General features: G+C 41.3%; 1 protein-coding gene across 1 annotated transcript; it reads left to right on the top strand.

The window, feature by feature from the left end:
* Window positions 1–444: 444 nt before the first annotated feature.
* Window positions 445–23,719, top strand: smfn (small fragment nuclease). The gene is made up of 7 exons (XM_041893692.2): window positions 445–790; window positions 1,576–1,659; window positions 1,869–1,946; window positions 10,057–10,168; window positions 10,756–10,864; window positions 11,924–11,977; window positions 23,041–23,719. Exons 1-7 carry the CDS (start codon window positions 485–487, stop codon window positions 23,165–23,167), a joined length of 870 nt encoding a protein of 289 aa, XP_041749626.2. The 5' UTR covers window positions 445–484; the 3' UTR covers window positions 23,168–23,719.
* Window positions 23,720–27,367: the final 3,648 nt, after the last annotated feature.

Below are 27,367 nucleotides of genomic sequence, written 5' to 3'. Positions count from 1 at the left end.
TTTGGCATTTATAGCAATGGTTATCAACTGTACTGCAGGGATGGAATGTAAGTCGCAGAAAATAGAGGTTGTGGTGGCAGCTGCAGAGAGGTATTTGGGTGTACGAGACTTGACATCAGAAGAATTACAGGGTGTGTTAAGTGGTGGTGTCCCATCCTTTCAGGCTGTTGGCCTGAAGTAGGAATAAATATATTTAAATAGTGGAGTATGGTGGTTATTATTATCATTATTATTATTATTATTATTATATTTTGTTTTTGTGAGTGTAGGGTATTTGTTGTATTTTTTTATTTTTTAAAGCAAAGTTTAAGGGAGTTATACTCCAGTCTAGTAGGTGACGGTAATGCAACATTTATTGGTGGATAAACCTCATCGAAGAAGAAGAAGAAGAAGAAGAAAGCATGCTCGGCAACACATTCCATGCATGCTTGAAATATTGCTGACGCATTGGTTTACGACAGTTTAGATCGGAAGTGGATCCATTATGCCGGTGTTGTTGTGCACGCGAACATCAGCGTTGACTTTCAGCTCGAAACTTCTTTGCAAGTTTGCGAATTTCCCTACTCTTCGCCCAAGCAGCAGTCAAAGATTTTCAGCCTGTCGAAATTTATTTTTGCAGTCAAGCACAAGTCGGAACTGCGCTTATATTTCTGTGCAGAGGAAAGGCCTAGCGTCGAGACGGACCGGGCTGAATATTTCTGTACATAATATCTCCACATACCGCAAGAAAATGTCATCTTCGCGGTCAGACCCTGGCATGAGGCAGAGGATGGTGTGGGTGGACTTGGAGGTAACGTTAACGTGCCTTGCTAGCTAGAAGCTAGCAATTGCAACTGGTTTGTCCATTACTGGTAGTTAGCTAACTACCGTAAGTTCTAGCCTACTTAACAGCTAGCCTGTAAAGGCTGGCTATCTATTCACATGCTAGCTGTTCAGATAGAACTTGGCCTGAAAGTACTAGTGACAACTGTAATGTCGAGGTTCTTTGCTGCTAACAACTTTTGATAGGTAACGTATCCATAGCTGGCTAGCTAGCGTTAGTTGAATTAACACCATGGTGTTCGTTTTTTAACTAGTCCACATGAAATGTCTGCTTCTCTCAGATAATCATTTTCTCGGAGGTCATAGAGTTATTGTATTTATTAGCTAGCTTCCAAATTACTACATCTGTCATACATGCGTTTTGCTACTAATCCATCACTCCCACTGCAGTGCGCTGTCAACCTAGTCATCATTTTGTGTCAGTGTAATGTAATGATGGTTTTCTAAGGCTGAGATTCAAATGCTGTAGCTGTATCTAACTAACTAAACATACCTGACATTTTAAGTGTAATGATTAACGTTAGTATCTGGCATTTTAATTTTAAATGACTCATGATTAACATGCATGTTATTTATAGTAAGCAAGACAAACCTGTATTTTTTGTCAAAAGGCCAGAGCAGAATGATGGTGCATTTTTGATGATGTAGTTGTTTACTATAACATAGCTTTTTGAATGGGAATGTCTTCTCTATGCATAGTAGCTAAAGTAGGCCTACACCATTTTCTCTTATCATGTACATTCTATTTTTCAGATGACAGGACTGGACATCGAGAAGGACCAGATCATTGAAATGGCGTGCATCATAACAGATTCAGAATTAAATGTTTTAGCTGAGGTAATTCGCATTCTGGTTGCCACCCAAATTCCTATTGCCTACATAATGCTCTACATTTGACCAGAGCTCTATTGGCCCGGGTCAAAAGTAGTGCACTACACAGGGAATAGGGTGCCATTTTGGGATGTAGAACTGTCATTCAATTTGTTGCATTTTCTTCCCCTGTACATTATGTGAAGAATTACATGAAAGGTGTCTTATGTTGATAGGGTCCCAATTTGATAATCAACACAACCGACGAACTGCTGGACGGGATGGACGACTGGTGTAAAGAACATCATGGCAATGTAAGCTATGACTTGTGGAATGTTGTCTACGTCCCGATTCTCCACCCTTTTCCTGAAATGTGAACTTGGACAATCCCCATCATGGATTTAAAAGCATTGATGTAATCATTGGCATGAGGGATTTAACACCATTGTAAAAATCCATGTGAGAAAGTTTGCAAGTGAATGGAGAAGGATGGAGAATTGGGACTCTGCCTGTCACCTTGTTGCAAGTTGTCTCAAGACTGAAATGGTCAGATGCGTTTTGCCTAATGAACAAGATGCTGCACAAGCACAAATAAGTATCCTAATTCAAAAGTCATCAGTTTAATTACTCAGTACATAAACTAAGTAAGCTGAACAGTTAATACATTCATATTGTACATAAATGATGTTCCATTAAAGTCTTTACTCGGTGATATACTTAAAGTGACATTATCTTAGTGCCAGTAGGTCTACAACCACAATACCTGTACTAGCTGCTCCTCATAAAAACCGTATCGTACCTCGTATTATAGCAGGGCTCCCCAACCCTGTTCCTGGAGAGCTACCCTCCTGTAGGTTATAGCTCCAACCACAGTTGTATCTAACCTGGTTCAGATGATCAACCAGCTAATTATTAGAAACAGGTGTGCTAGATTAGGGTCGGAGTGTGAACCTACAGGACAGTAGCTCTCCAGGAACAGGGTTGGAGAGCCCTGTGTTATTATAGACGCAACGATAGTCACGTCTAGATAGGCATTGGTTGAAGCTCATTGTTCAATTCAAATCCCCCTACCATCATATCTAATCCAATATGACACCAATCTCAATGAAAATTAGCAAATCAACTTGATTGGAGGTACAGAACATACTCCCCGCCTTGTCATAAGCTGTCCATCCGTTACCGAGAACCACATACCAGATTTTTTAACAGGGTTCTTAGCAATTGAGTTTTAAGAGTATTTCTTGCGGCTACCTATCTCAAATTCTAGACGCCGGATTAAAATGAGACTAGCATCCATAAAGTGACTATTGGATTAAAAAAATGTCAGATTGACTAACTTTGTAGGTGCAACAGTTTAAAAAATATATATAATTATCACTCTCGCATGCACATTTCCATCCATTAACCCCCTAATGTCGATGTCTGTTCCCCCACGGAAATCTAATTAGCATTTTTTTTTTAGCCCATAAAAGTCTGTCAGTTTAAACTAGATGTTTTTTTTGTTGTTGCATTGGATGCGTCTCAATCCACCACATCCGCCTATGTCGCACTTCCGCGTCTGCGGTGAAAGGTGGCAGAACAGTGTTTGTCAGACCATAAAATTGTCTGTGACGTCTGAATGGTGGTCTCCGTTTTGCTCTAGGATGCTCACAGAACTCGTCGGAAGGTCCCCCAGTACCGGTTGAAAACTTTTTCCACATTTTGTAACGTTACAACCTTATTCTAAAATGGATTGTTGTTTTTCCCTCATCAATCTATACACTACCCCATAATGACAAAGCAAAAACAGGTTTTTATAAATTTTAGCACATGTATTTAAAAAAACTAAACTGAAATCACATTTACATTAGTATTCAGACCCTTTACTCAGTACTTTGTTGAAGCACCTTTGGGAGCGATTACAGCCTCAAGTCTTCTTGGGTATGATGCTACAAGCTTGGCACACCTGTATTTGTGGAGTTTCTCCCATTCTTCTCTGCAGATCCTCTTAAGCTCTGTCAGGTTGGATGGGGAGCGTCGCTGCACAGCTATTTTCAGGTCTCTCCAGAGATGTTCGAGCAGGTTCAAGTCCGGGCTCTGGCTGGGCCACTCGAGCGTTCAGAGACTTGTCCCGAAGCCACTCCTGCAGTGGCTTGGCTGTATGCTTAGGGTCGTTGTCCTGTTGGAAGGTGAACCGTCGCCCCCCAGTCTGAAGTCCTGAGCACTCTGGAGCAGGTTTTCATCAAGGATCTCTCTGTACTTTGCTCCGTTCATCTTTCCCTCGATCCTGACTAGTCTCCCAGTCCCTGCCACTGAAAAACATCCCCACAGCATGATGCTGCCACCAACATGCTTCACCGTAGGGATGGTGCCAGGTTTCCTCCAAACGTGACGCTTGGCATTCAGGCCAAAGTGTTCAATCTTTGTTTCAGCAGACCAGAGAATCTTGTTTCTCATGGTCTGAGAGTCCTTTAGGTGCCTTTTGGCAAAGTCATTCATGTCTTTTAAGGACAGTCAAGCATTTTAGTTATACAACGAAATAACAAAGGGAGCCTTGAATTATTAAACAATGAATAAACCGCAACATGTCGGCTAAAGTGATTGAATTCACTAATGCATTTGACTGTTTTTAATATTGGCTATACTAGAGACTTTAAAACCTTATTTTGTTAGAACAGACTATATGGGATTGATTATAATTTGTTTGTATATTATTGTATTTATTGTGCTGTTTATACTGTTAGAAATGTAGCTTAATTAAATTGATTAATATTATGGTATTTCTATTCCAAGAAAAACGAAAATGCATTTTACAGTAGCCTATGTAGGCCTCAGGGTTTCCGTTAGGAAAATATGGCGCTGTACAACGTGAGCGGTTGGGAGTAGGCCTAGGCTACTAAGCGACTGCGAGTGAAGAGCAAAATAATCCTACCATTTCCAAATCAAATTTTATTGGTCACATACACATATTTAGCAGATGTTATTACGGGTGTAGCGAAATGCTTGTGTTCCTCGCTCCAACAGTGTAGTAGTATCTAACAATTCACAACAATACACATAAATCTAAAAGTAAAAGAATGGAATTAAGAAATATATAAATATTGGGACGAGCAATGTCTTGAGTGGCATTGACTAAAATACAGTGAGTACAGTATACATATGAAATGAGTAAAACAGTATGTAAACATTATTAAAGTGACTAGTATTCCATTAAAAGTGACCAGTGATTCAAAGTCTATGTACATAGGGCAGCAGTCTCTAAGGTGCAGTGTTGAGTAACTGGGTGGTATCCGGCTATTTAAAAGTCTGATGGCCCTGAGATAGAAGCTGTTTTTCAGTCTCTCGGTCCCAGCTTTGATGCACCTGTACTGACCTCACCTTCTGGATGATAGCGGGGAGAACAGGCCGTGGCTCGGGTGGTTGATGATCTTTTTGGCCTTCTTGTGACATCGGGTGCTGTAGGTGTCCTAGAGTGCAGGCAGTGTGCCACCGGTGATGCGTTCGGCAGACCGCTCAACCCTCTGCGCTTTGAAGCTTTTCACCTTCTCTATTGCGGTTCCGTCGATGTGAATAGGGGTGTGCTCTCTCTGTTGTCTCCTGAAGTCCACGATCAGCTCCTTCGTTTTGTTGCGGGAGAGGTTATTTTCCTGGCACCACTCCGCCAGGGCCCTCCCTGTAGACTGTCTCATCATTGTTGGTAATCGGGCCTACTACTGTTGTGTCGTCTGCAAACTTGATGATTGAGTTGGAGGCGTGCGTGGCCACGCAGTCATTGGTGAACAGGGATTACAGGATGGGGCTGAGCACGCATCCTTGTGGGGCCCCTGTGTTGAGGATCAGCGTAGTGGAGGTGTTTCCTACCCCAGTCCAGGCCCCAGTTGCACAGGGCGGGGTTCAGACCCAGTGCCCCTAGCTTAATGATGAGCTTGGACGGTACTATGTTGTTGATGGCTGAGCTATAGTCAATGGACAGCATTCTTACATAGGTATTCCTCTTGTCCAGATGGGATAGGGCAGTGTGCAGTGCAATGGCGATTGCATCATCTGTTGATCTATTGGGATGGTATGCAAATTGAAGTGGGTGTAAGGTGGAGGTGATATGATCCTTAACTAGCCTCTCAAAGCACATCATGATGACAGAAGTGAGCGCTACGGGCTTTCTTGGGTACAGGAACAATGGTGGACATCTTGAAGCAAGTGGGGACAGCAGACTGGGATAGGGAGAGATTTAATATGTCCGTAAACACTCCAGCCAGCTGGTCTGCGCATGCTCTGAGGATGCGGCTAGGGATACCGTCTGGACCGGTAGCCTTGTGAGGGTTAACACGCTTAAATGTCTTATTCACATCGGCAACGGAGAACGAGAGCCCGCAGTCCTTGGAAGCGGACCGCGTCGGTGGCACTGTGTTATCCTCAAAGTGAGCGAAGAAGGTGTTTAGCTTGTCCGGGAGCAAGACGTCAGTGTCCGCGACGTGGCTGGTTTTCCCTTTGTAATCCGTGATTGTCTGTAGACCCTGCCACATACATCTCGTGTCTGAGCTGTTGAATTGCGACTCCACTTTGTCTCTCTACTGACGTTTTGCCTGTTTGATTGATTGCCTTACGGAGGGAATCGACCAATTTGAATTCGACCATATTCCCAGTCGCCTTGCTATGGTTAAATGCAGTGGATCGCGCTTTGAGTTTTGTGCGAATGCTGCCATCTATCCACAGTTTTTGGTTTGGGTAGGTTTTAATAGTCACAGTGGGAACAACATCCCCTATACACTTCCTGATGAACTCAGTCACAGAGGAAACCCAGAACATATCCCAGTCCATGTGATCAAAACAATCTTGAAGCATGGATTCTGATTGGTCAGACCAGCGTTGAATAGACCTTAGCACGGGTACTTCCTGTTTGAGTTTCTGCCTATAGGAAGGGAGAAGCAAAATGGAGTCGTGGTCAGATTTGCCGAAAGGAGGGCGGGGAGGGCCTTATAACCATCCCGGAAGGGAGAGTAACAATGGTTGAGAGTTTTTGTAGCGTGAGTACTACAGGCAATGTGTTGATAGAACTTTGGTAGCGTTTTCCTCAAATTTGCTTTGTTAAAATCCCCAGCTACAATAAATGCATCCTCAATATATGTGGTTTCCAATTTGCACAAAGTCCAGTGTAGTTACTTGAGGGCCGTCGTGGTATTGGTTTGAGGGGGAATAAACACGGCTGTGACTATAACCGAAGATAATTCTTGTGGGAAGTAATACGGTCGACATTTGATTGTGAGATATTCTAGGTTGGGTGAACAAAAGGACTATCTTCCTCACCCTAATTGTAGGCTAACCAATACCGAAACGGAGATTCAGTGAAAATAAAAATCTGATTGATTTATCAAGACCAGTTCCCATGCTTGTCTTACACCACCTAGTCATTCAAGGGTTTTTCTTTATTTGTACTATTTTCTACATAGTAGAATAATAGTGAAGACATCAAAACTATGAAATAACACATATGGAATCATGTAGTAACCAAAAAAGTGTTAAACAAATCAAAATATATTTTATATTTGATATTCTTCAAATACCCACCCTTTGCCTTGATGACAGTCTAGTTTTCCTCCATTTCCGCTCGGCTGCCCGGAGCCCTCTTCTGTGAGCTCGCAATGAGTCGTCAAGCAACGGAGCAGGAGGGAAGGACCGAGCCGGCCGGGAGGATAGGGGACATAGAGAGTCAAAAGATGCAGAAAGGGAGGAGAGGAGGGTTGAGGAGGCAGAATCAGGAGATCGGAGGGAGAAGGATTTAGCAGAGGGAAGAGATGATAGGATGGAAGAGGAGAAAGTAGCGGGAGAGAGAGAGCGAAGGTTGCGACGGCACATTACCATCTGAGTAGGGGCAGAGTGAATAGTGTTGGAGGAGAGCGAGGGAGAAAAGGATACAAAGTAGTGGTCGGAGACTTGGAGGAGACTTGCAGTGAGATTAGTAGAAGAACAGCATCTAGTAAAGATGAGGTCAAGCGTATTGCCTGCCTTGTGAGTAGGGGGCACGGTGAGAGGGTGAGGTCAAAAGAGGAAAGGAGTGGAAAGGAGGAGGCAGAGAGAAATGAGTCAAAGGCAGACGTAGGGAGGTTAAAGTCACCCAGAACTGTGAGGGGTGAGCCATCCTCAGGAAAGGAACTTATCAAGGCGTCAAGCTCATTGATGACCTCTCCAAGGGAACCGATAAATGACAAGGATGTTAAGCTTGAATGGTCTAGTGACTGTGACAGCATGGAATTCAAATGAGGAGATAGACAGATGGGTCAGGGGAAAAAGAGAGAATGTCCACTTGAGAGAGATGAGGATTCCTGTGCCATTGCCGCGCTGACCAGATGCTCTCGGGGTATGCGAGAACACATGGTCAGACGAGGAAAGAGCAGTAGGAGTAGCAGTGTTTTCTGTGGTAATCCATGTTTCCGTCAGCGCCAAGAAGTCGAGGGACTGGAGGGTAGCATAGGCTGAGATGAACTCTGCCTTGTTGGCCGCAGAACGGCAGTTCCAGAGGCTGCCTGAGACCTGGAACTCCACGTGGGTCGTGCGCGCAGGGACCACCAGATTAGTGGCAGCAGCCACGTGGTGTGAAGCGTTTGTGTGGCCTGTGCAGAGGGGAGAGAACAGGGATAGACAGACACATAGTTGACAGGCTACAGAAAAAGGCTACAGTAATGCAAATGAGATCGGAATGAAATGAACTAAACATCTGGGAAAGCGAGAGAGCGGTTCAATGTTTTCTAGGAATAGACTCTAACTTAGTTTATTCTGCTAGCTAACGTGGTACAGTATTCTTCCGTGAAAACCATCCAGGGCACCGAATCCTATGACGCCATAGCTATCTAGCATGCCAGCCTCCAATAACACGGTTTAGCACCAATACTTGGTTACAACAAACCACCAGTGTGTTAACACGCCAAACAGATCGTCCGTGTCTAACGTTTTGGGTTAGTTTTGACAGTTTGAGTGAGTACTTCGTCAACTTATTCAGCCAGTTAGTTAGCTAGAATAGTTAGCATACTAGCTAGCCATTGCTCTCTGCCAACGAACCAACCTCTCCTCCCACGGCATGAAACACAGAGAGAGCCAAGCTAACGTTAACTAGTCACCCATGTCCCGAATTCCCATGAACAACCCCTACCCCCCCTACCTTGTCACAACACAACTGATTGGCTCAAACGCATTAAGAAGGAAAGAAATTCCACAAATTAACTTTTAACAAGGCACACCTGTTAATTGAAATGCATTCCAGGTGACTACCTCATGAAGCTGGTTGAGAGAATGCCAAGAGTGTGCAAAGCTGTCATCAAGGCAAAGGGTCGCTATTTGAAGAATCTCAAATATAATAATAATATGCCATTTAGCAGACGCTTTTATCCAAAGCGACTTACAGTTATGCGTGCATAATTTTTTTTGTGTATGGGTGGTAATATAAAATATATTAGATTTGTTTAACACTTTTTTTGGTTACTACGTGATTCCATGTGTTATTTCATAGTTTTGATGTCTTCACTATTATTCTACAATGTAGAAAATAGGACAAATAAAGAAAAACACTTGAATGAGTAGGTGTGTCCAAACTTTTGACTGGTACTGTATATATATCGCTCTCTCATTTGGCTGTATGTATTTTTAGATATTGGCCTATTGTAAATGTGTATTGTTGCTTCCATCTTTTATTGCAAAACTAAATACAAGAAGAATAACTTTAAGCTACATATTATTTTGACAGAGGTAATGAACTGTCTATTGATCAGCACAGCAGTTGATAAAACAGGACCATGTTTGAAACAAGTGGTTCTGAGCTTATGTCAATATAACACTGGTAAGAGAACAATTACAGAAATTAGGAATGCAGACCGGCGCTCTCTGAGCTGATTTGTCCAGCACACCACCACCTGTTATGTTGGGTACCTACTGACCAAAAACAGGATGTTTTATGTTATGACATGTATTGCTACAAGTAAGGTTTAAATAAATACAGGCATGCACCACATTACTACAAGAAAAAACAGCTCAATCAAGCCTGATGGTCTTGTAAGTGTAAAAGCAAAGCTTGCTTTCATTTAATAAAAAATGCATGAAAAGGTAGCATAATGGGATAATGTCTGACTGGTGTGTGAAGAATCCAATACTTTGCCTTGTATGTGGTACCAATCACTATTGTGGAAGCACCTATAAGAGTATGAATTAGGCTATTTGAGAAGGTTTACATCCTAAACAAAATGCCTACACATTGTTTGAAGTACTATACCAACAAAGCTACTGTAGTAGGTGAAAGCTGTGTGCTGGAAAACCTTGGTAGAGCATGGGTGGAATAGGTATTGTGGTGCCCATGTGAATTTCCTTAATTTGTCAGCTTCAGACCAATGCCTATTCTCACTTAAAACAGTTTTTGGGTTTTAATGGTGTATACTTAACCCTGTGCATGCTGTTTCCCAGTCTGGGTTGACACAGGCAGTGAGGGACAGTAAGATCTCGCTGCAGCAGGCTGAGTACGAGTTTCTCTCTTTCATCAGACAGCACACCCCACCGGGCCACTGTCCCCTTGCAGGTGAGTGGCCCTCTTTCTTTACTGGACTATAAACATAGAGAATACCGTCATTAATGCACCATCACACCTGGGTCGTATTCAGTAGAAAACACTCTGAAAATTGGACTTGGGCTCCCGAGTGGCGCAGTGGTCTAAGGCACTGCATCGCAGTGCTAGCTGTGCCACTAGAGATCCTGGTTCGAATCCAGTATGAAAAAATAAATAAATAAAAAAGATAATGTAAGTCGCTCTGGATAAGAGCGTCTGCTAAATGACTGTAAATGTAAAATGGGGAGTTTCCCTGAGTGCCAGATCTGTTTGGGCTATCATGCCAACTCAAACATGTTTGACTTGACAATGAGCAATGGAGTTGGCAGGAGCACAAACAGATCTGGGACCAGGCTAGGTGTTACAACCTGTTCTCCGTTGCAAGACGTTTTGGTACCACCATATTTAGCCCGTTTTTAACACTGTTACCATTTATTTTGTCTGTTTGCAAAATTCTGCTTATCCTTTGCCATTCAATGCTATGTCACTGAGGAAGCATCATTACATAGCATTTTCGCACATCCAAAACTGAATGCCTGGTGCTTTCTTTTTCCCTACAGGGAACTCAGTGCATGCTGACAAGAAGTTCCTGGACAAGTACATGCCCCAGTTCATGCGCCACCTCCATTACAGGATCATCGACGTGAGCACGATCAAGGAGCTCTGCAGGTGTGTGTGTGTGTCGATAAGGCATAAGTAATTCACCTGTTTACCCAAGTGAGTCAGTCAGTCAGTATGTCCTCCGAGAGAGGGGGCAGTCCAATGTGTCTCTGACTCAGTCAACTCCGATAGATGGATAGGGAACCGGCGCAGGGCTGTTGTAGGTGTCTGGCTGTCGGTAGAGCATGGCACTTCCAAGGGCTGTGGGTTCGATTCCCACTGGAGCCACCCATACATAAAGTGTATGCATGCATAACTGTAAGTTGCTTTGGATAAAAGATTCTGCTAAATAGCATATACGGTCAATTATTATTTTAGTTGTGTGTGTGTGATGCTGTCTAGCCGAAGTGATGCAACTAACGGGCCAAGTACCCCTCTAGCCCTAATCGGACAGCTGAGAACTTTCTCACCCTCTATTTACCCACCTACGAAATGCATGTTCCCACGGTTTTGAAATGCAATTTGTAACCAAATGCTGTATCATGTCCAGGTGTGATGGTATCTGTCAGTTAGGATTAACATTTGACTATTTTCCACATTTCTCTCAGCCAGGATCTTAATCTGGTGTGCCCAGAGACACAATGATGTGGGATAAGGCTGGAAGTTGGAACAGGGAATTACAGGCCCACAAAGTACTGTGTGGAGCTTTGTTAGCCTATTTTACCACACTTAAAGGAGTAGTTCACTATTTTTACAACTTGATGTTAGAAGGTTCCTCACCCTGAAAGTAGTCTATTGGCCAGGATAAACTATCATCCATGGTTCAGATTTCTTTTAAACAGCCATTACAAACTTCAGTTAACTTTAGCCACCACCTTTAAGTAACATCAAACCATATGTGGAGGAGACTTAAGTTAGCCTAGCAATGCCTAAAGTTAGCTGAAGTTTGTAATGGCCGTTTTAAAGAGAACTGAACCATGGACTACAGTTTCTCCCTGCCCATAGACTACTTTCAGGGTGAGAATATATCAAACAACAGTGTCTTCAAACAGACAAATATGGCTGCTATGTGATATCATTTCTGAGAAGGAGCTAAGTTTAATTTGTGTATGTGTCCCGCTACTCAAGACGGTGGTTTCCAGAAGAATACAAGCTCACACCACAGAAGAAAGCGTCTCACAGGCAAGTCTGACATAAGTGTTTGAAGAGTCAAGCTCAAAGTACCATGGTCATGTTAGAAATGTCTGGCCTTTGACAGATGCCTATGGGCTGTGCCATGTTATATGTAAAGTGAACAGTCCAGTAAGGGCATTGGATCAAGTAGATATAGATGTATAGAAGTGTTAGTGTTGTGCAAAGCTGTAGTTGAGTGGTAACACTCCCCTCACATGTATGAATCTCCCCAATGGAGATAGGGGTTCAATACCCATGCCCACCCTTTCCACTGTTTTCCCCACATGCCTGTATCCCCCTCTTTTTTCATAACTGTTAATACGCTTGAATACAGTTCCTTCAGAAAGTATTCACACCCCTGGACTCTTTCCACATTTTGTTGTATTACAGCCTGAATTTAAAATTGATTAAATTGAGATGTTTTGTCACTGGCCTACACACAATACCCCATAATGTCAAAGTGGAATTCTGTTTTTGGATTTTAATTAATTACAAATGAAAAGCTGAAATGTCTTGAGTCAATAAGTATTCAACTACTTTTTTATGGCAAGCCTAAATAAGTTCAGGAGTAAACATTTGCTTAACAAGGTACATAATAAGTTGTATGGACTCACTTTGTGTGCAATAATAGTGTTTAACATTATTTTTTAATGACTACCTCATCTCTGTACCCCACACATACAATTATCTGTAAGGTCCTTCAGTCGAGCAGTGAAGGGAGGTTTTCCAATGCATCGCAAAGAAGGACACATTTTGGTAGATGGGTAAAACATTTAAAACAGCAGCCATTGAATATCCCTTTGAGCATGTTGAAGTTATGAATTATACTTTGGATGGTGTATCAATACACCCAGTCACTATAAAGATACAGGCATCCTTCCTAATGGAGAGGAAGGAAATTGAGGCTTGATTAACATGAGGCTAATTGTGACTTAAAAACAGTTAGACTTTAATAACTGTGATAAGAAACTGAGGATGGATCAACAACAATGTAGTTACTCCACACTAGTAACCTAAATGACAGAGTGAAAAGAAGGAATCCTATACAAATTAAAAAATATTCCAGAACATGCATCCTGTTTGCAATAAGGCACTAAAGTAAAACTGCAAAAAATTCACCATTCAGCAGGACAGTAACCTAAAACACGACGACATTGAATGTTCTTGAGTGGCCTAGTTAAAGTTGACTTAAATCAGCTTGAAAATCTAAGATAAGACTTGAAAATGGCTGTCTAGAAATTATCAACAACCAACTTAATAGAGCTTGAAGAATTTTCACCATTACGAATAACATGCAAATATTTTACAATCCAGATGTGGAAAGCTTTTAGAGAATTATTCAAGAGACTCAGATGTAATCGCTGCCAAAGGGGAGTCTAACGTGTATTGACTCAGGAGTGTGAATACTTATGTAAATTAGATTTCTGTATTTCATTTTCTAATTAGCAACAATTTCTGAAAACATGTTTTCACTTTGTGATTATGGGGTATTGTATGAATACTTTCTGAAGGCACTATATATGTATCAAATCAAATGTATTGGTCACATACACATGGTTAGCAGATGTTATTGCGAGTGTAGCGAAATGCTTGTGCTTCTAGTTCCGACAGTACAGTAATATCTAGCAAGTAATATCTAACAGTTCCACAACAAAAACCTAATACGCACATATCTACGTAAAGGAATGGAATAAGAATATATAAATAAATTATATATATATATATATATTATAGTATAGAATACAGTATATACACTACCGTTCAAAAGTTTGGGGTCACTTAGAAATGTCCTTGTTTTCGAAAGAAAAGCAATTTTTTGTCCATTAAAATAACATCAAATTGAGGTCCTCAACAGGCAGCTTCATTAAATAGTACCCCCAAAACACCAGTCTCAACGTCGACAGTGAAGAGGCGACTCCGGGATGCTGACCTTCTAGGCAGAGTTGCAAAGAAAAAGCCATATCTCAGACTGGCCATCTTAATCTTTTTTCTTTTTATTGGCCAGTCCGAGATATAGCTTTTTCTTTGCAACTCTTCCTAGAAGGTCAGCATCCCGGAGTCGCCTCTTCACTGTTGACGTTGAGACTGGGGTTTTGCAGGTACTATTTAATGAAGCTGCCAGTTGAGGACCTGTGAGGTGCCGGTTTCTCAAACTAGACACTCTAATGTATTTGTCCTCTTGCTCAGTTGTGCACCGGGGCCTCCCATTCCTCTTTCTATTCTGGTTAGAGCCAGTTTGCGCTGTTCTGTGAAGGGAGTAGTACACAGCGTTGTACGAGATCTTCAGTTTCTTGGCAATTTCTCGCATGGAATAGCCTTCATTTCTCAGAACAAGAATAGACTGACGAGTTTCAGAAGAAAGTTATTTGTTTCTGGCCATTTTGGGCCTGTAATCGAACCCACAACTGCTGATACTCCAGATACTCAACTAGTCTCAAGAAGGCAGTTTTAATCAGCACAACAGTTTTCAGCTGTGCAAACATAATTGCAAAAGGGTTTTCTAATGATCAATTAGCCTAAGTGATAAACTTGGATTAGCAAACACAACGTGCCATTGGAACACAGGATTGATGGTTGCTGATAATGGGCCTCTGTACGCCTATGTAGATATTCCATAAAAAATCTGCCATTTTCAGCTACAATAGCCATTTACAACATTAACTATGTCTACACTGTATTTCTGATCAATTTGATGTTATTTTAATGGACAAAAAAATTGCTTTTCTTTCGAAAACAAGGACATTTCTAAGTGACCACAAACTTTTGAACGGTTGTGTGTGTGTGTGTGTATGTATATATGTGTGTGTGTATGTGGATGTGTGTATATATATGTATATGTGTGTGTATATACATATACGTATATATGTGTATATATACGTATGTGTAAGTATACAGTGAGGGAAAAAAGTATTTGATCCCCTGCTGATTTTGTACGTTTGCCCACTGACAAAGAAATGATCAGTCTATAATTTTTATGGTAGGTTTATTTGAACAGTGAGAGACAGAATAAGAACAACAAAAAATCCAGAAAAACGCATGTCAAAAATGTTATAAATTGATTTGCATTTTAATGAGGGAAATAAGTATTTGACCCCTCTGCAAAACATGACTTAGTACTTGGTGGCAAAACCCTTGTTGGCAATCACAGAGGTCAGACGTTTCTTGTATTTGGCCACCAGGTTTGCACACATCTCAGGAGGGATTTTGTCCCATTCCTCTTTGCAGATCTTCTCCAAGTCATTAAGGTTTCGAGCCTGACGTTTGGCAACTCGAACCTTCAGCTCCCTCCACAGATTTTCTATGGGATTAAGGTCTGGAGACTGGCTAGGCCACTCCAGGACCTTAATGTGCTTCTTCTTGAGCCACTCCTTTGTTGCCTTGGCCGTGTGTTTTGGGTCATTGTCATGCTGGAATACCCATCCACGACCCATTTTCAATGCCCTGGCTGAGGGAAAGAGGTTCTCACCCAAGATTTGACGGTACATGGCGCCGTCCATCATCCCTTTGATGCGGTGAAGTTGTCCTGTCCCCTTAGCAGAAAAACACCCCTAAAGCATAATGTTTCCACCTCCATGTTTGACGGTGGTGATGGTGTTTTTGGGGTCATAGGCAGCATTCCTCCTCCTCCAAACAAGGCGAGTTGAGTTGATGCTAAAGAGCTCGATTTTGGTCTCATCTGACCACAACACTTTCACCCAGTTCTCCTCTGAATCATTTAGATGTTCATTGGCCAACTTCAGACGGGCCTGTATATGTGCTTTCTTGAGCAGGGGGACCTTGCGGGCGCTGCAGGATTTCAGTCCTTCACGGCTAGTGTGTTACCAATTGTTTTCTTGGTGACTATGGTCCCAGCTACCTTGATCATTGACAAGATCCTCCTGTGTAGTTCTGGGCTGATCCCTCACCGTTCTCATGATCATTGCAACTTTACGAGGTGAGATCCTGCATGGAGCCCCAGGCCGAGGGAGATTGACAGTTCTTTTGTGTTTCCTCCATTTGCGAATAATCGCACCAACTGTTGTCACCTTCTCACCAAGCTGCTTGGCGATGGTCTTGTAGCCCATTCCAGCCTTGTGTAGGTCTACAATCTTGTCCCTAACATCCTGGGAGAGCTCTTTGGTCTTGGCCATGGTGGAGAGTTTGGAATCTGATTGATTGCTTCTGTGGACAGGTGTCTTTTATAAAGGTAACAAGCTGAGATTAGGAGCACTCCCTGGGAGCCAGAAATCTTTCTGATTGAGAGGGGGTCAAATACTTATTTCTCTCATTAAAATGCAAATCAATTTATAACATTTTTGACATGCGTTTTTCTGGATTTGTTTGTTGCGTTTGAGCCAATCAGTTGTTGTGAGAAAGTGTGTGGGGGGGGTATACAGAAGATAGCCCTATTTGGTAAAAGACCAAGTCATATTATGGCAAGAACAGCTCAAATAATCAGAGAAACGACAGTCCACCATTACTTTAAGACATGAAGGTCAAAAAATCCGGAAAATATGAAGAACATTGAACATTTCTTGAAGTGCAGTCACAAAAACCATCAAGCGCTATGATGAAACTGGCTCTCATGAGGACCGCCACAGGAATGGAAGACCCAGAGTTACCTCTGCTGCAGAGGATAAGTTCATTAGAGTTACCAGCCTCAGAAATTGCAGCCCAAATAATTCCTTCACAGAGTTCAAGTAACAGACACAACACAACTTTCTTGAGTTAGGCTCTGGGATGTAACAACCGTTGAGCATCTGAGCTTATGGTTGATTGTGGAGGAAAGAGGTTTAGTGTGTTAGTGTGTGTGTCTGTGTATCCCACATCTGTTGCAAGGGTGTAAGGATGTTAGGGAGAATGTAGGATGAACCACAATAATTGTTTGCTAAAATATTAATTGCTTGACAAAAATGTAATGTAATACAATGGCAATCCCGGTTATAGGGAACAATCCTTCGCTTGAACTGCCAACATTATTACGCATATTAATTGATAATGATGGAAATTAAGATATGCAAGATATTTGAATAGATATATATTTTTAATATATACAGTGGGGGAAAAAAAAGTATTTAGTCAGCCACCAATTGTGCAAGTTCTCCCACTTAAAAAGATGAGAGAGGCCTGTAATTTTCATCATAGGTATACGTCAACTATGACAGACAAATTGAGAGAAAAAAATCTAGAAAATCACATTGTAGGATTTTTTATGAATTTATTTGCAAATTATGGTGGAAAATAAGTATTTGGTTACCTACAAACAAGCAAGATTTCTGGCTCTCACAGACCTGTAACTTCTTCTTTAAGAGGCTCCTCTGTCCTCCGCTCGTTACCTGTATTAATGGCACCTGTTTGAACTTGTTATCAGTATAAAAGACACCTGTCCACAACCTCAAACAGTCACACTCCAAACTCCACTATGGCCAAGACCAAAGAGCTGTCAAAGGACACCAGAAACAAAATTGTAGACCTGCACCAGGCTGGGAAGACTGAATCTGCAATAGGTAAGCAGCTTGGTTTGAAGAAATCAACTGTGGGAGCAATTATTAGGAAATGGAAGACATACAAGACCACTGATAATCTCCCTCGATCTGGGGCTCCACGCAAGATCTCACCCCGTGGGGTCAAAATGATCACAAGAACGGTGAGCAAAAATCCCAGAACCACACGGGGGGGACCTAGTGAATGACCTGCAGAGAGCTGGGACCAAAGTAACAAAGCCTACCATCAGTAACACACTACGCCGCCAGGGACTCAAATCCTGCAGTGTAAGACGTGTCCCCCTGCTTAAGCCAGTACATGTCTAGGCCCGTCTGAAGTTTGCTAGAGTGCATTTGGATGATCCAGAAGAGGATTGGGAGAATGTCATATGGTCAGATGAAACCAAAATAGAACTTTTTGGTAAAAACTCAACTCGTCGTGTTTGGAGGACAAAGAATGATGAGTTGCATCCAAAGAACACCATACCTACTGTGAAGCATGGGGGTGGAAACATCACGCTTTGGGGCTGTTTTTCTGCAAAGGGACCAGGACGACTGATCCGTGTAAAGGAAAGAATGAATGGGGCCATGTATCGTGAGATTTTGAGTGAAAACCTCCTTCCATCAGCAAGGGCATTGAAGATGAAACGTGGCTGGGTCTTTCAGCATGACAATGATCCCAAACACACCGCCCGGGCAACGAAGGAGTGGCTTCGTAAGAAGCATTTCAAGGTCCTGGAGTGGCCTAGCCAGTCTCCAGATCTCAACCCCATAGAAAATCTTTGGAGGGAGTTGAAAGTCCGTGTTGCCCAGCGACAGCCCCAAAACATCACTGCTCTAGAGGAGATCTGCATGGAGGAATGGGCCAAAATACCAGCAACAGTGTGTGAAAACCTTGTGAAGACTTACAGAAAACGTTTGACCTGTGTCATTGCCAACAAAGGGTATATAACAAAGTATTGAGAAACTTTTGTTATTGATCAAATACTTATTTTCCACCATAATCTGCAAATAAATTCATAAAAAATCTTTCTGGAGAAAGAAAATCTCATTTTGTCTGTCATAGTTAACGTGTACCTATGATGAAAATTACAGGCCTCTCTCATCTTTTTAAGTGGGAGAACTTGCACAATTGGTGGCTGACTAAATACTTTTTTCCCCCACTGTATCCCAAATGAAATAAATGATCTCACTCCAGTAAATTTTAATAGGAAGTTAGCAAGGTAAATACCAGTGTATTTGTGGAAAAACACCCTGATTTAACTCTTTAGTATTATCCCAGTTTACCTATTTTCTTATGGTCTTGCCTACGCCTAGCGAACAGTTTTTTTTAAATGATATGCGGAAAAACATATTCCATATTATTTGGAGCGGCAAGCCAGACAAAATTAATATAAAGAATATGAATTTGTGGGACATCAATTATTAAATATTAAAGCAGTAGACCTATCACTAAAAGCTTCATTAATACAAAAGTTATACATAAATCCGAACTGATTCTCGAGCAAATTAGTAAGATTGTCTCACCCCATGTTCAAGAATGGCCTTTTTCCCTTTATTCAGATTACAACCTCTCACTTTCAGTTATTTGAAAAGGAAATAATCTCCCAAATATCACTATTTCCAAAACAAGCCATAGAAAGTTGGTTGCAATTTCAATTGAATCCTCCAGAAACGACAGAACAAATAATGCAACAAATATTGTGGTTTAACTCAAATATACTAATTGATAAACCATTATTTTTTGAATAAATAGTGTTGATGAACTGATACGCAAAACGACGTCGGATTCAAAACTTAGAATTGTTCAATTTAAATGACTGTGCATGACAGAAGTAATTTTTCCAACAATTGTTTACAGACAGATTATTTCGCTTAATTCACTGTATCACAATTCCAGTGGGTCAGAAGTTTACATACACTAAGTTGACTGTGCCTTTAAACTGCTTGGAAAATTCCAGAAAATGATGTCATGGTTTTAGAAGCTTCTGATAGGCTAATTGACATCATTTGAGTCAATTGGAGGTTTACCTGTTGATGTATTTCAAGGCCTACCGTCAAACTCAGTGCCTCTTTGCTTGACATCATGGGAAAATCAAAAGAAATCAGCCAAGACCTCAGAAAAATAATTGTAGACGTCCACAAGTCTGGTTCATCCTTGGGAGCAATTTCCAAATGCCTGAAGGTACCACGTTCATCTGTACAAACAATAGTACGCAGGTATAAACACCATGGGACCACACAGCCGTCATACCGCTCAGGAAGGAGACTCGTTCTGTCTCCTAGAGATTAATGTACTTTGGTGCGAAAAGTGCAAATAAATCCCAGAACAACAGCAAAGGACCTTGTGAAGATGCTGGAGGAAACAGGTACAAAAGTATCTATATCCACAGTAAAACGAGTCCTATATCGACATAACCTGAAAGGCCTCTCAGCAAGGAAGAAGAAACTGCTCCAAAACCGCCATAAAAAAGCCAGACTACGGTTTGCAACTGCACATGGGGACAAAGATCGTACTTTTTGGAGAAATGTCCTCTGGTCTGATGAAACAAAAATAGAACTGTTTGGCCATAATGACCATCGTTATGTTTGGTGGAGAAAGGGGGTCCTTGCAAACCAAAGAACACCATCTCAACCGTGAAGCACGGGGGTGGCAGCATCATGCTGTGGGGGTGCTTTGCTGCAGGAGGGACTGGTGCAATTCACAAAATAGATGGCATATTGAGGAAGGAAAATTGTGGATATATTGAAGCAACATCTATAGAGATTTTTTATGTATCATTAAGGCAAATGTAGGGAGATGCCAAAGGTAAAATATAATAAACATGTTTGATATTTTATAATCCAGATGCATGCTTAAATAAGGAATATAGCCATGCAGTTGTAACTGTGCTTTAATGTATGTGTATTCTTTTTTAAGAAAGGGCCTGAGCCACGCAACCAATAGAATGAGAGGCTTCATATACAAAAGTATTCATGACCTTTTGGAGTGGACCTTGTGTGACAGCTGGACGTTGAAAGAGAAGGGTGGTGCAGAACTAAAATAAGTTAGGAATTTGCCATAAGGGGGTAACTGTATATGCTATGTAAGCATGTTTGTGCATTTGTGTGTGTATAAAAGGGAGCTCTAAGCCAAAGAGAGACAGTTGCTCCATGGAGCAAGCTCGGCTTTGTTATTTGATAATAAAGTCTAATTTTTGGATTCACAAGCTCCAGTTTCTTGAGAGATATTTTTGAGTTGACTACTTTTTAGTCAAATATTTCTACGACACATCTCAAGACATCAGTCAGGAAGTTAAAGCTTGGTCGCAAATGGGTCTTCCAAATGGACAATGACCCCAAGCATACTTCCAAAGTTGTGGCAAAATGGCTTAAGGACAACAAAGTCAAGGTATTGGAGTGGCCATCACAAAGCCCTGACCTCAATCCTATAGAACATTTGTGGGCAGAACTGAAAAAGCGTGTGAGAGCAAGGAGACCTACAAACCTGACTCAGTTACACCAGCTCTGTCAGGAGGAATGGGCCAAAATTCACCCAACTTATTGTGGGAAGCTTGTGGAAGGCTACCTGTAACGTTTGACCCAAGTTAAACAATTTAAAGGCAATGCTACCAAATACTAATTGAGTGTATGTAAACTTCTGACCCACTGGGAATGTAATGAAAGAAATAAAAGCTGAAAGAAATAATTCTCTCTACTATTATTCTGACATTTCACTTTCTTAAATTATAGTTGTGATCCTAACTGACCTAAGACAGGGAATTTGTACTAGGATTTAAATGTCAGGAATTGTGAAAAATTGAGTTTAAATGTGTTTGGCTAAGGTGTAGATAAACTTCTGACTTCAACTGTAGATATTCCATAAAAAATCAGCCGTTTCCAGCTACAATAGCCATTTACAACATTAACAATGTCTACACTGTATTTCTGATGAATTTGATGTTATTGTAATGGACAAAAATGCTTTTCTTTCGAAAAACAAAGACATTTCTAAGTGACCCCAAACTTTTTAACGGTAGTGTATGTAAAAAACATATGGGGGATTGGAAGTGATGCAGACAATTACATTGATGGAAGTTACAATCTATCTGCAATATTAACGCCCCCCAAAAAAAAGACACAACTATACATCACCTGTTCAGAGGGTGACTGCGTGAATCAGGCCTTCATTGTCGAATATCTTCAAAGAAACCACTACTAAAGGACACCAATAAGAAGAAACTCGAGCAATGGACTTTAGACCGGTGGAAATCTGTCCTTTGGTCTTGAGTCCAAATTGGAGATTTTTTGTTCCAAACCGCTGTGTCTTTGTGAGACGTATTGTAGGTGCCGTGTACCATATATGTGTTATTTCATTGTTTTGATGTCTTCACTATTATTCTTGAATGAGTAGGTGTGTCCAAACTTTTGACTGGTACTGTGCACATATACACACACACACACACACTACCGTTTAAAAGTTTGGGGTCTCTTAGAAATGTCCTTGTTTTGGAAAGAAAAGCAAAAAAAAAGAAATACAGTGTAGATGGCTATTGTTGCTGGAAAAAAATCCCCACAGCATGATGCTGCCACCACCATGCTTCACCGTAGGGATGGTGCCAGGTTTCCTCCAGATGAGACTCTTGGCATTCAGGAGAATCTTGTTTCTCATGGTCTGAGTCCTTTAGGTGCCTTTTTGGGAAACTCCAAGTGGGCTGTCATGTGCCTTTTTACTGAGTGGCGGCTTCTGTCTGGCCACTCTACCATAAAGGCCTGATTGGTGGAGTGCTGCAGAGATGGTTGTCCTTCTGGATGTTTCTCCCATCTCCATAGAGGAACTCTGGAGCTCTCTGTGACCATCGGGTTCTTGGCCACCTCCCTGACCAAGGCCTTTCTCCCCCGATAGCGCGGTTTGGCCGGGTGGCCAGCTCTAGGAAGAGTCTTGGTGGTTCCAAGCTTCTTCCATTTAAGAATGATGGAGGCCACTGTGTTTTTGGGGACCTTCAATGCTGCAGACATTCTTTGGTACCCTTCCCCAGATCTGTGCCTCGACACAATCCTGTCTCGGAGTTCTACAGACAATTCCTTCGACCTCATGGCTTGGTTTTTGCTCTGAAATTCACTGTCAACTGTGGGATCTTATATAGACAGGTGTGTGCCTTTCCAAATCATGTCCAATCAATTGAATTTACCACATGTGGACTCCAATCAAGTTGTATAAACATCTCAATAATGATAAATGGAAACAGGATGCACCTGAGCTCAATTTCGAGTTTAATAGCAAATGGTCTGAATACTTATGTAAAATAAGGTATTTCTGTTTTTATTTGTAATAAGTTTGTTTTCGCTTTGTCATTATGGGGTATTGTGTGTAGATTGAGGAAACATTTTTATGTAATCCATTTTAGAATATTGCTGTAACGTAACAAAATGTGGAAAAAGTAAATGGGTCTTTTAATACTTTCCGAATGCACTGTATGTATATACTGTATGTATATATCTGTGTACATACAGTATAGCATTAGAAGTCATGGAGAATATAACCAAAGTAGAACCGCTGAAAACGATTATATAGATTGTGCATGAGTTAAAATGCCATCTTGTAATCTTCTTTTCATTTTCCCTTTCTAGAGCACTTGATGACATTCAGGAGAGCATCAAGGAACTGCACTTCTACAGAGCACACGTTTTCAAATCGCAAACAGAGGAAAAGAAGCACAAGATATTGCAAAATGGCGACAGCAACAAAAGTGTGTGATGGGGTTCCGAGATGGGAGTTGAGGTTAAGAGATGGAGTAAGAGGTATTGACTGTGTCCCAAATGGCACCCTAGATCCTTGTCAAAAGTAGTGCACTACATCAGGAAAAGGGTGCCATTTGTGCGCAACCAAGGTTTTAGGATAGAAAGATAAGTAACATTTGCACAGCTGAATTTGAACTTTAATCTCCCAGTGTGTCGTCCGCCAAGAAAACTGATCATAGTTTTTTGATTCACACCTGTCTTTCCTCAATCAGTCTTTAGTTCCTATTTTCATTCGGCTGCAAAACCTGCTTGGTTTCCAGGTTCAAATGTTCAACGTGGACATTTCCTTATTTGGAAAAAGGCTGCTTTGCACTTGTTTTTGTCGTTGTATAGCCATGCAAAAAAAAAATGCTTTCTGGGGGGATTTTACCCATTTGCCGTTTTGTCAATCTAAAATGAGTCCTTTTCAGTTCTGTTGGCAATATTATCTGGGATTGACTTATCATTTTCATATAATTGTATTATCAGATTATACCAGAAACATTAAACTCAATTTTCTTTCAGAGAACCATCTTGTGCAAATTCCTGGCATGTTTAAATTGAATGTACTGATTCTAACACTAGATGGCAGTTTATACTTGTATAAGGGATACCAATATTATCAGATACAAAAATAGACAGTGTGCTGTCTATCCACTTAGTCACCGTCTCAAACTATGCCAGTTGGTGTAGGGTGAAGTTTCCTCTAGACGTTGATTTTGGGTCATTTTCTCCACTTATGATTGTTAGAATTGGGGGCGGGAAGCTAATCCTAGATCTGTAAATAGGGGAAATGTCACCCTGGTGACTGGAAGAAATGCTTAGACTGACCACAAAACACACAACTGATGGTTAACCTGAACTGAGCCCCTGAGATGACAACGGGGTCTCATTTAGAAGGGTGCAATGTATAACAATGCAAATAGAAATGCCATGAATAGAGTTGAACCGATTCCTTACTCTACATGTCAGAGCAGAGCCATTCATTCTTTACACAATGTATTTCTATCTGAATGTGGCCCTTGTTTTAGTTAGGTCATCTCGGTTCAAATGAAGAGCAAAGTGTTGTCTACTACTCTATTCATATCTTGAGGTCTTCAAAGGTCATTTGATCTTCATGCAATTGTTGAAGGTGGGTCGGTGTGTTTGTCAAATACTAGTTTGATACAGTGTTTCCATGCTCTTTACTTTATGAAAAACAACGCATCAACAACTATCATCGAGCGAATGGCCTTGGCCAGTAACCCACTTGTGCATAGGATCAGAGTGATGGCATACAGTGGGGAAAAAAAGTATTTAGTCAGCCACCAATTGTGCAAGTTCTCCCACTTAAAAAGATGAGAGAGGCCTGTAATTTTCATCATAGGTATACGTCAACTATGACAGACAAATTGAGGAAAAAAAATCCAGAAAATCACATTGTAGGATTTTTTATGAATTTATTTGCAAATTATGGTGGAAAATAAGTATTTGGTCACCTACAAACAAGCAAGATATCTGGCTCTCACAGACCTGTAACTTCTTCTTTAAGAGGCTCCTCTGTCCTCCACTCGTTACCTGTATTGTCATGTATTAATGGCACCTGTTTGAACTTGTTATCAGTATAAAAGACACCTGTCCACAACCTCAAACAGTCACACTCCAAACTCCACTATGGCCAAGACCAAAGAGCTGTCAAAGGACACCAGAAACAAAATTGTAGACCTGCACCAGGCTGGGAAGACTGAATCTGCAATAGGTAAGCAGCTTGGTTTGAAGAAATCAACTGTGGGAGCAATTATTAGGAAATGGAAGACATACAAGACCACTGATAATCTCCCTCGATCTGGGGCTCCAAGCAAGATCTCACCCCGTGGGGTCAAAATGATCACAAGAACGGTGAGCAAAAATCCCAGAACCACACGGGGGGACCTAGTGAATGACCTGCAGAGAGCTGGGACCAAAGTAACAAAGCCTACCATCAGTAACACACTACGCCGCCAGGGACTGAAATCCTGCAGTGCCAGACGTGTCCCCCTGCTTAAGCCAGTACATGTCCAGGCCCGTCTGAAGTTTGCTAGAGTGCATTTGGATGATCAGGAAGAGGATTGGGAGAATGTCATATGGTCAGATGAAACCAAAATATAACTTTTTGGTAAACACTCAACTCGTCGTGTTTGGAGGACAAAGAATGCTGAGTTGCATCCAAAGAACACCATACCTACTGTGAAGCATGGGGGTGGAAACATCATGCTTTGGGGCTGTTTTTCTGCAAAGGGACCAGGACGACTGATCCGTGTAAAGGAAAGAATGAATGGGGCCATGTATCGTGAGATTTTGAGTGAAAACCTCCTTCCATCAGCAAGGGCATTGAAGATGAAATGTGGCTGGGTCTTTCAGCATGACAATGATCCCAAACACACCGCCCGGGCAATGAAGGAGTGGCTTCGTAAGAAGCATTTCAAGGTCCTGGAGTGGCCTAGCCAGTCTCCAGATCTCAACCCCATAGAAAATCCTTGGAGGGGAGTTGAAAGTCTGTGTTGCCCAGCGACAGCCCCAAAACATCACTGCTCTAGAGGAGATCTGCATGGAGGAATGGGCCAAAATACCAGCAACAGTGTGTGAAAACCTTGTGAAGACTTACAGAAAACGTTTGACCTGTGTCATTGCCAACAAAGGGTATATAACAAAGTATTGAGAAACTTTTGTTATTGACCAAATAATTATTTTCCACCATAATTTGCAAATAAATTCATTAAAAATCCTACAATGTGATTTTCTGGATTTTTCTTTCTCATTTTGTCTGTCATAGTTGACGTGTACATATGATGAAAATTACAGGCCTCTCTCATCTTTTTTAAGTGGGAGAACTTGCACAATTGGTGGCTGACTAAATACTTTTTTTCCCCACTGTATATGATTGTCCACTCCCAACTAACTCCACTGTTATTTTCTGCACGTGTCTCAAAGAGCTTTATTAGGGTTAACATAACACTGTGCTTTATTAAGGATTAAGATAACACTGTACTTTATTAGGGTTAAGATAACACGGTCTGCTGTAAGGCAAGACTTACAGCACTATGTACAGAGATGTGACACTTCTTAAGCTACACCATAGGCTACACACCAACCAACTCTTAACATCAAGCTGCTTCCTCTTAGGACCAGATAATTATTCAGGAACCATTAGCGGGCCTATTAAAAGTATTTTCATCATAGTTATATTTGAAACAGAACTTGTCTTGAACAAATTCTGTGTGATTTTGAAGTGTAACCAAATGCATTTCCCAATGGCCTGCATGTCTGTGTGTGTGCTCGTGTTGGGTGTGCTTTGCTAAGTGCAGTGTGTCTTATTTAGTGTTCCTCTATCCTTACCTCCCTCCTTCTCTGGGCCCACCGGCCAGGTGGACAACTCCAGGATTTTTTACACCCCCTGCCTGACCTCCGCGACAGGTCATCTCTGGGGGAGCGATGGAGCGGAGAATCTGGACCAAGCATGTGAAATCACGCCTGATTTAAACCCGCTGTAAGACCTTGGGAGAATCGTTTTTTAAAACACTAGGGCCATGACCCAAATCTGTCTAGCCTACTACTTACTAAAACTACACATCTAATTTGATTTGTCACATGCTTCTTAAACAATCGGTGTAGAGAGGTTGAGAGTAGAAGAAGTTCAGGAGCAAAAAAAATAAATAAATATATATATATATATATATATATATATATATATATATATATATATATATATATATATATATATATATATATATATAATGATATAGATATTGTAAAATTAACTCTGTCCATAAGGTGTAGATAGTAAGTATAGACCGGAAGTAGAGGCCTGGGCGTTGTTGTTCACTAATTTACTCCAAGTAGGGAAAGGATGGTGGGGTTGAAAAGTAATAAAGGGGAATATATATATTAAAAAAAAAAAAAAAAACATGGGGGATTGGAAGTGATGCAGACAATTACATTGATAGAAGATACAATCTATCTGCAATATTAAGCTGATCCATCCCCCCGAAAAAAAAAAAAAAAAAAGAAAAAAACAATCGGTGTAGACTAACAGTGAAATCCCTACTTCCCGAGAATGTAGAGAGAAAAATATAGAACAAATAACACAAGGAATAAATGATGTGTACAGTGCGGCAGGTAGGCTAGCGTTTAAGAGGGTTGGGCCAGTAACCGAAAGGTT

The sequence above is a fragment of the Coregonus clupeaformis genome, chromosome 13 (genome assembly GCF_020615455.1).
Source record: "Coregonus clupeaformis isolate EN_2021a chromosome 13, ASM2061545v1, whole genome shotgun sequence".
In the NCBI taxonomy this organism is placed as follows: Eukaryota; Metazoa; Chordata; class Actinopteri; order Salmoniformes; family Salmonidae; genus Coregonus; species Coregonus clupeaformis.
Note: the sequence above shows the minus strand (reverse complement) of the source record. Positions and strands in the feature narration are given on the sequence as shown.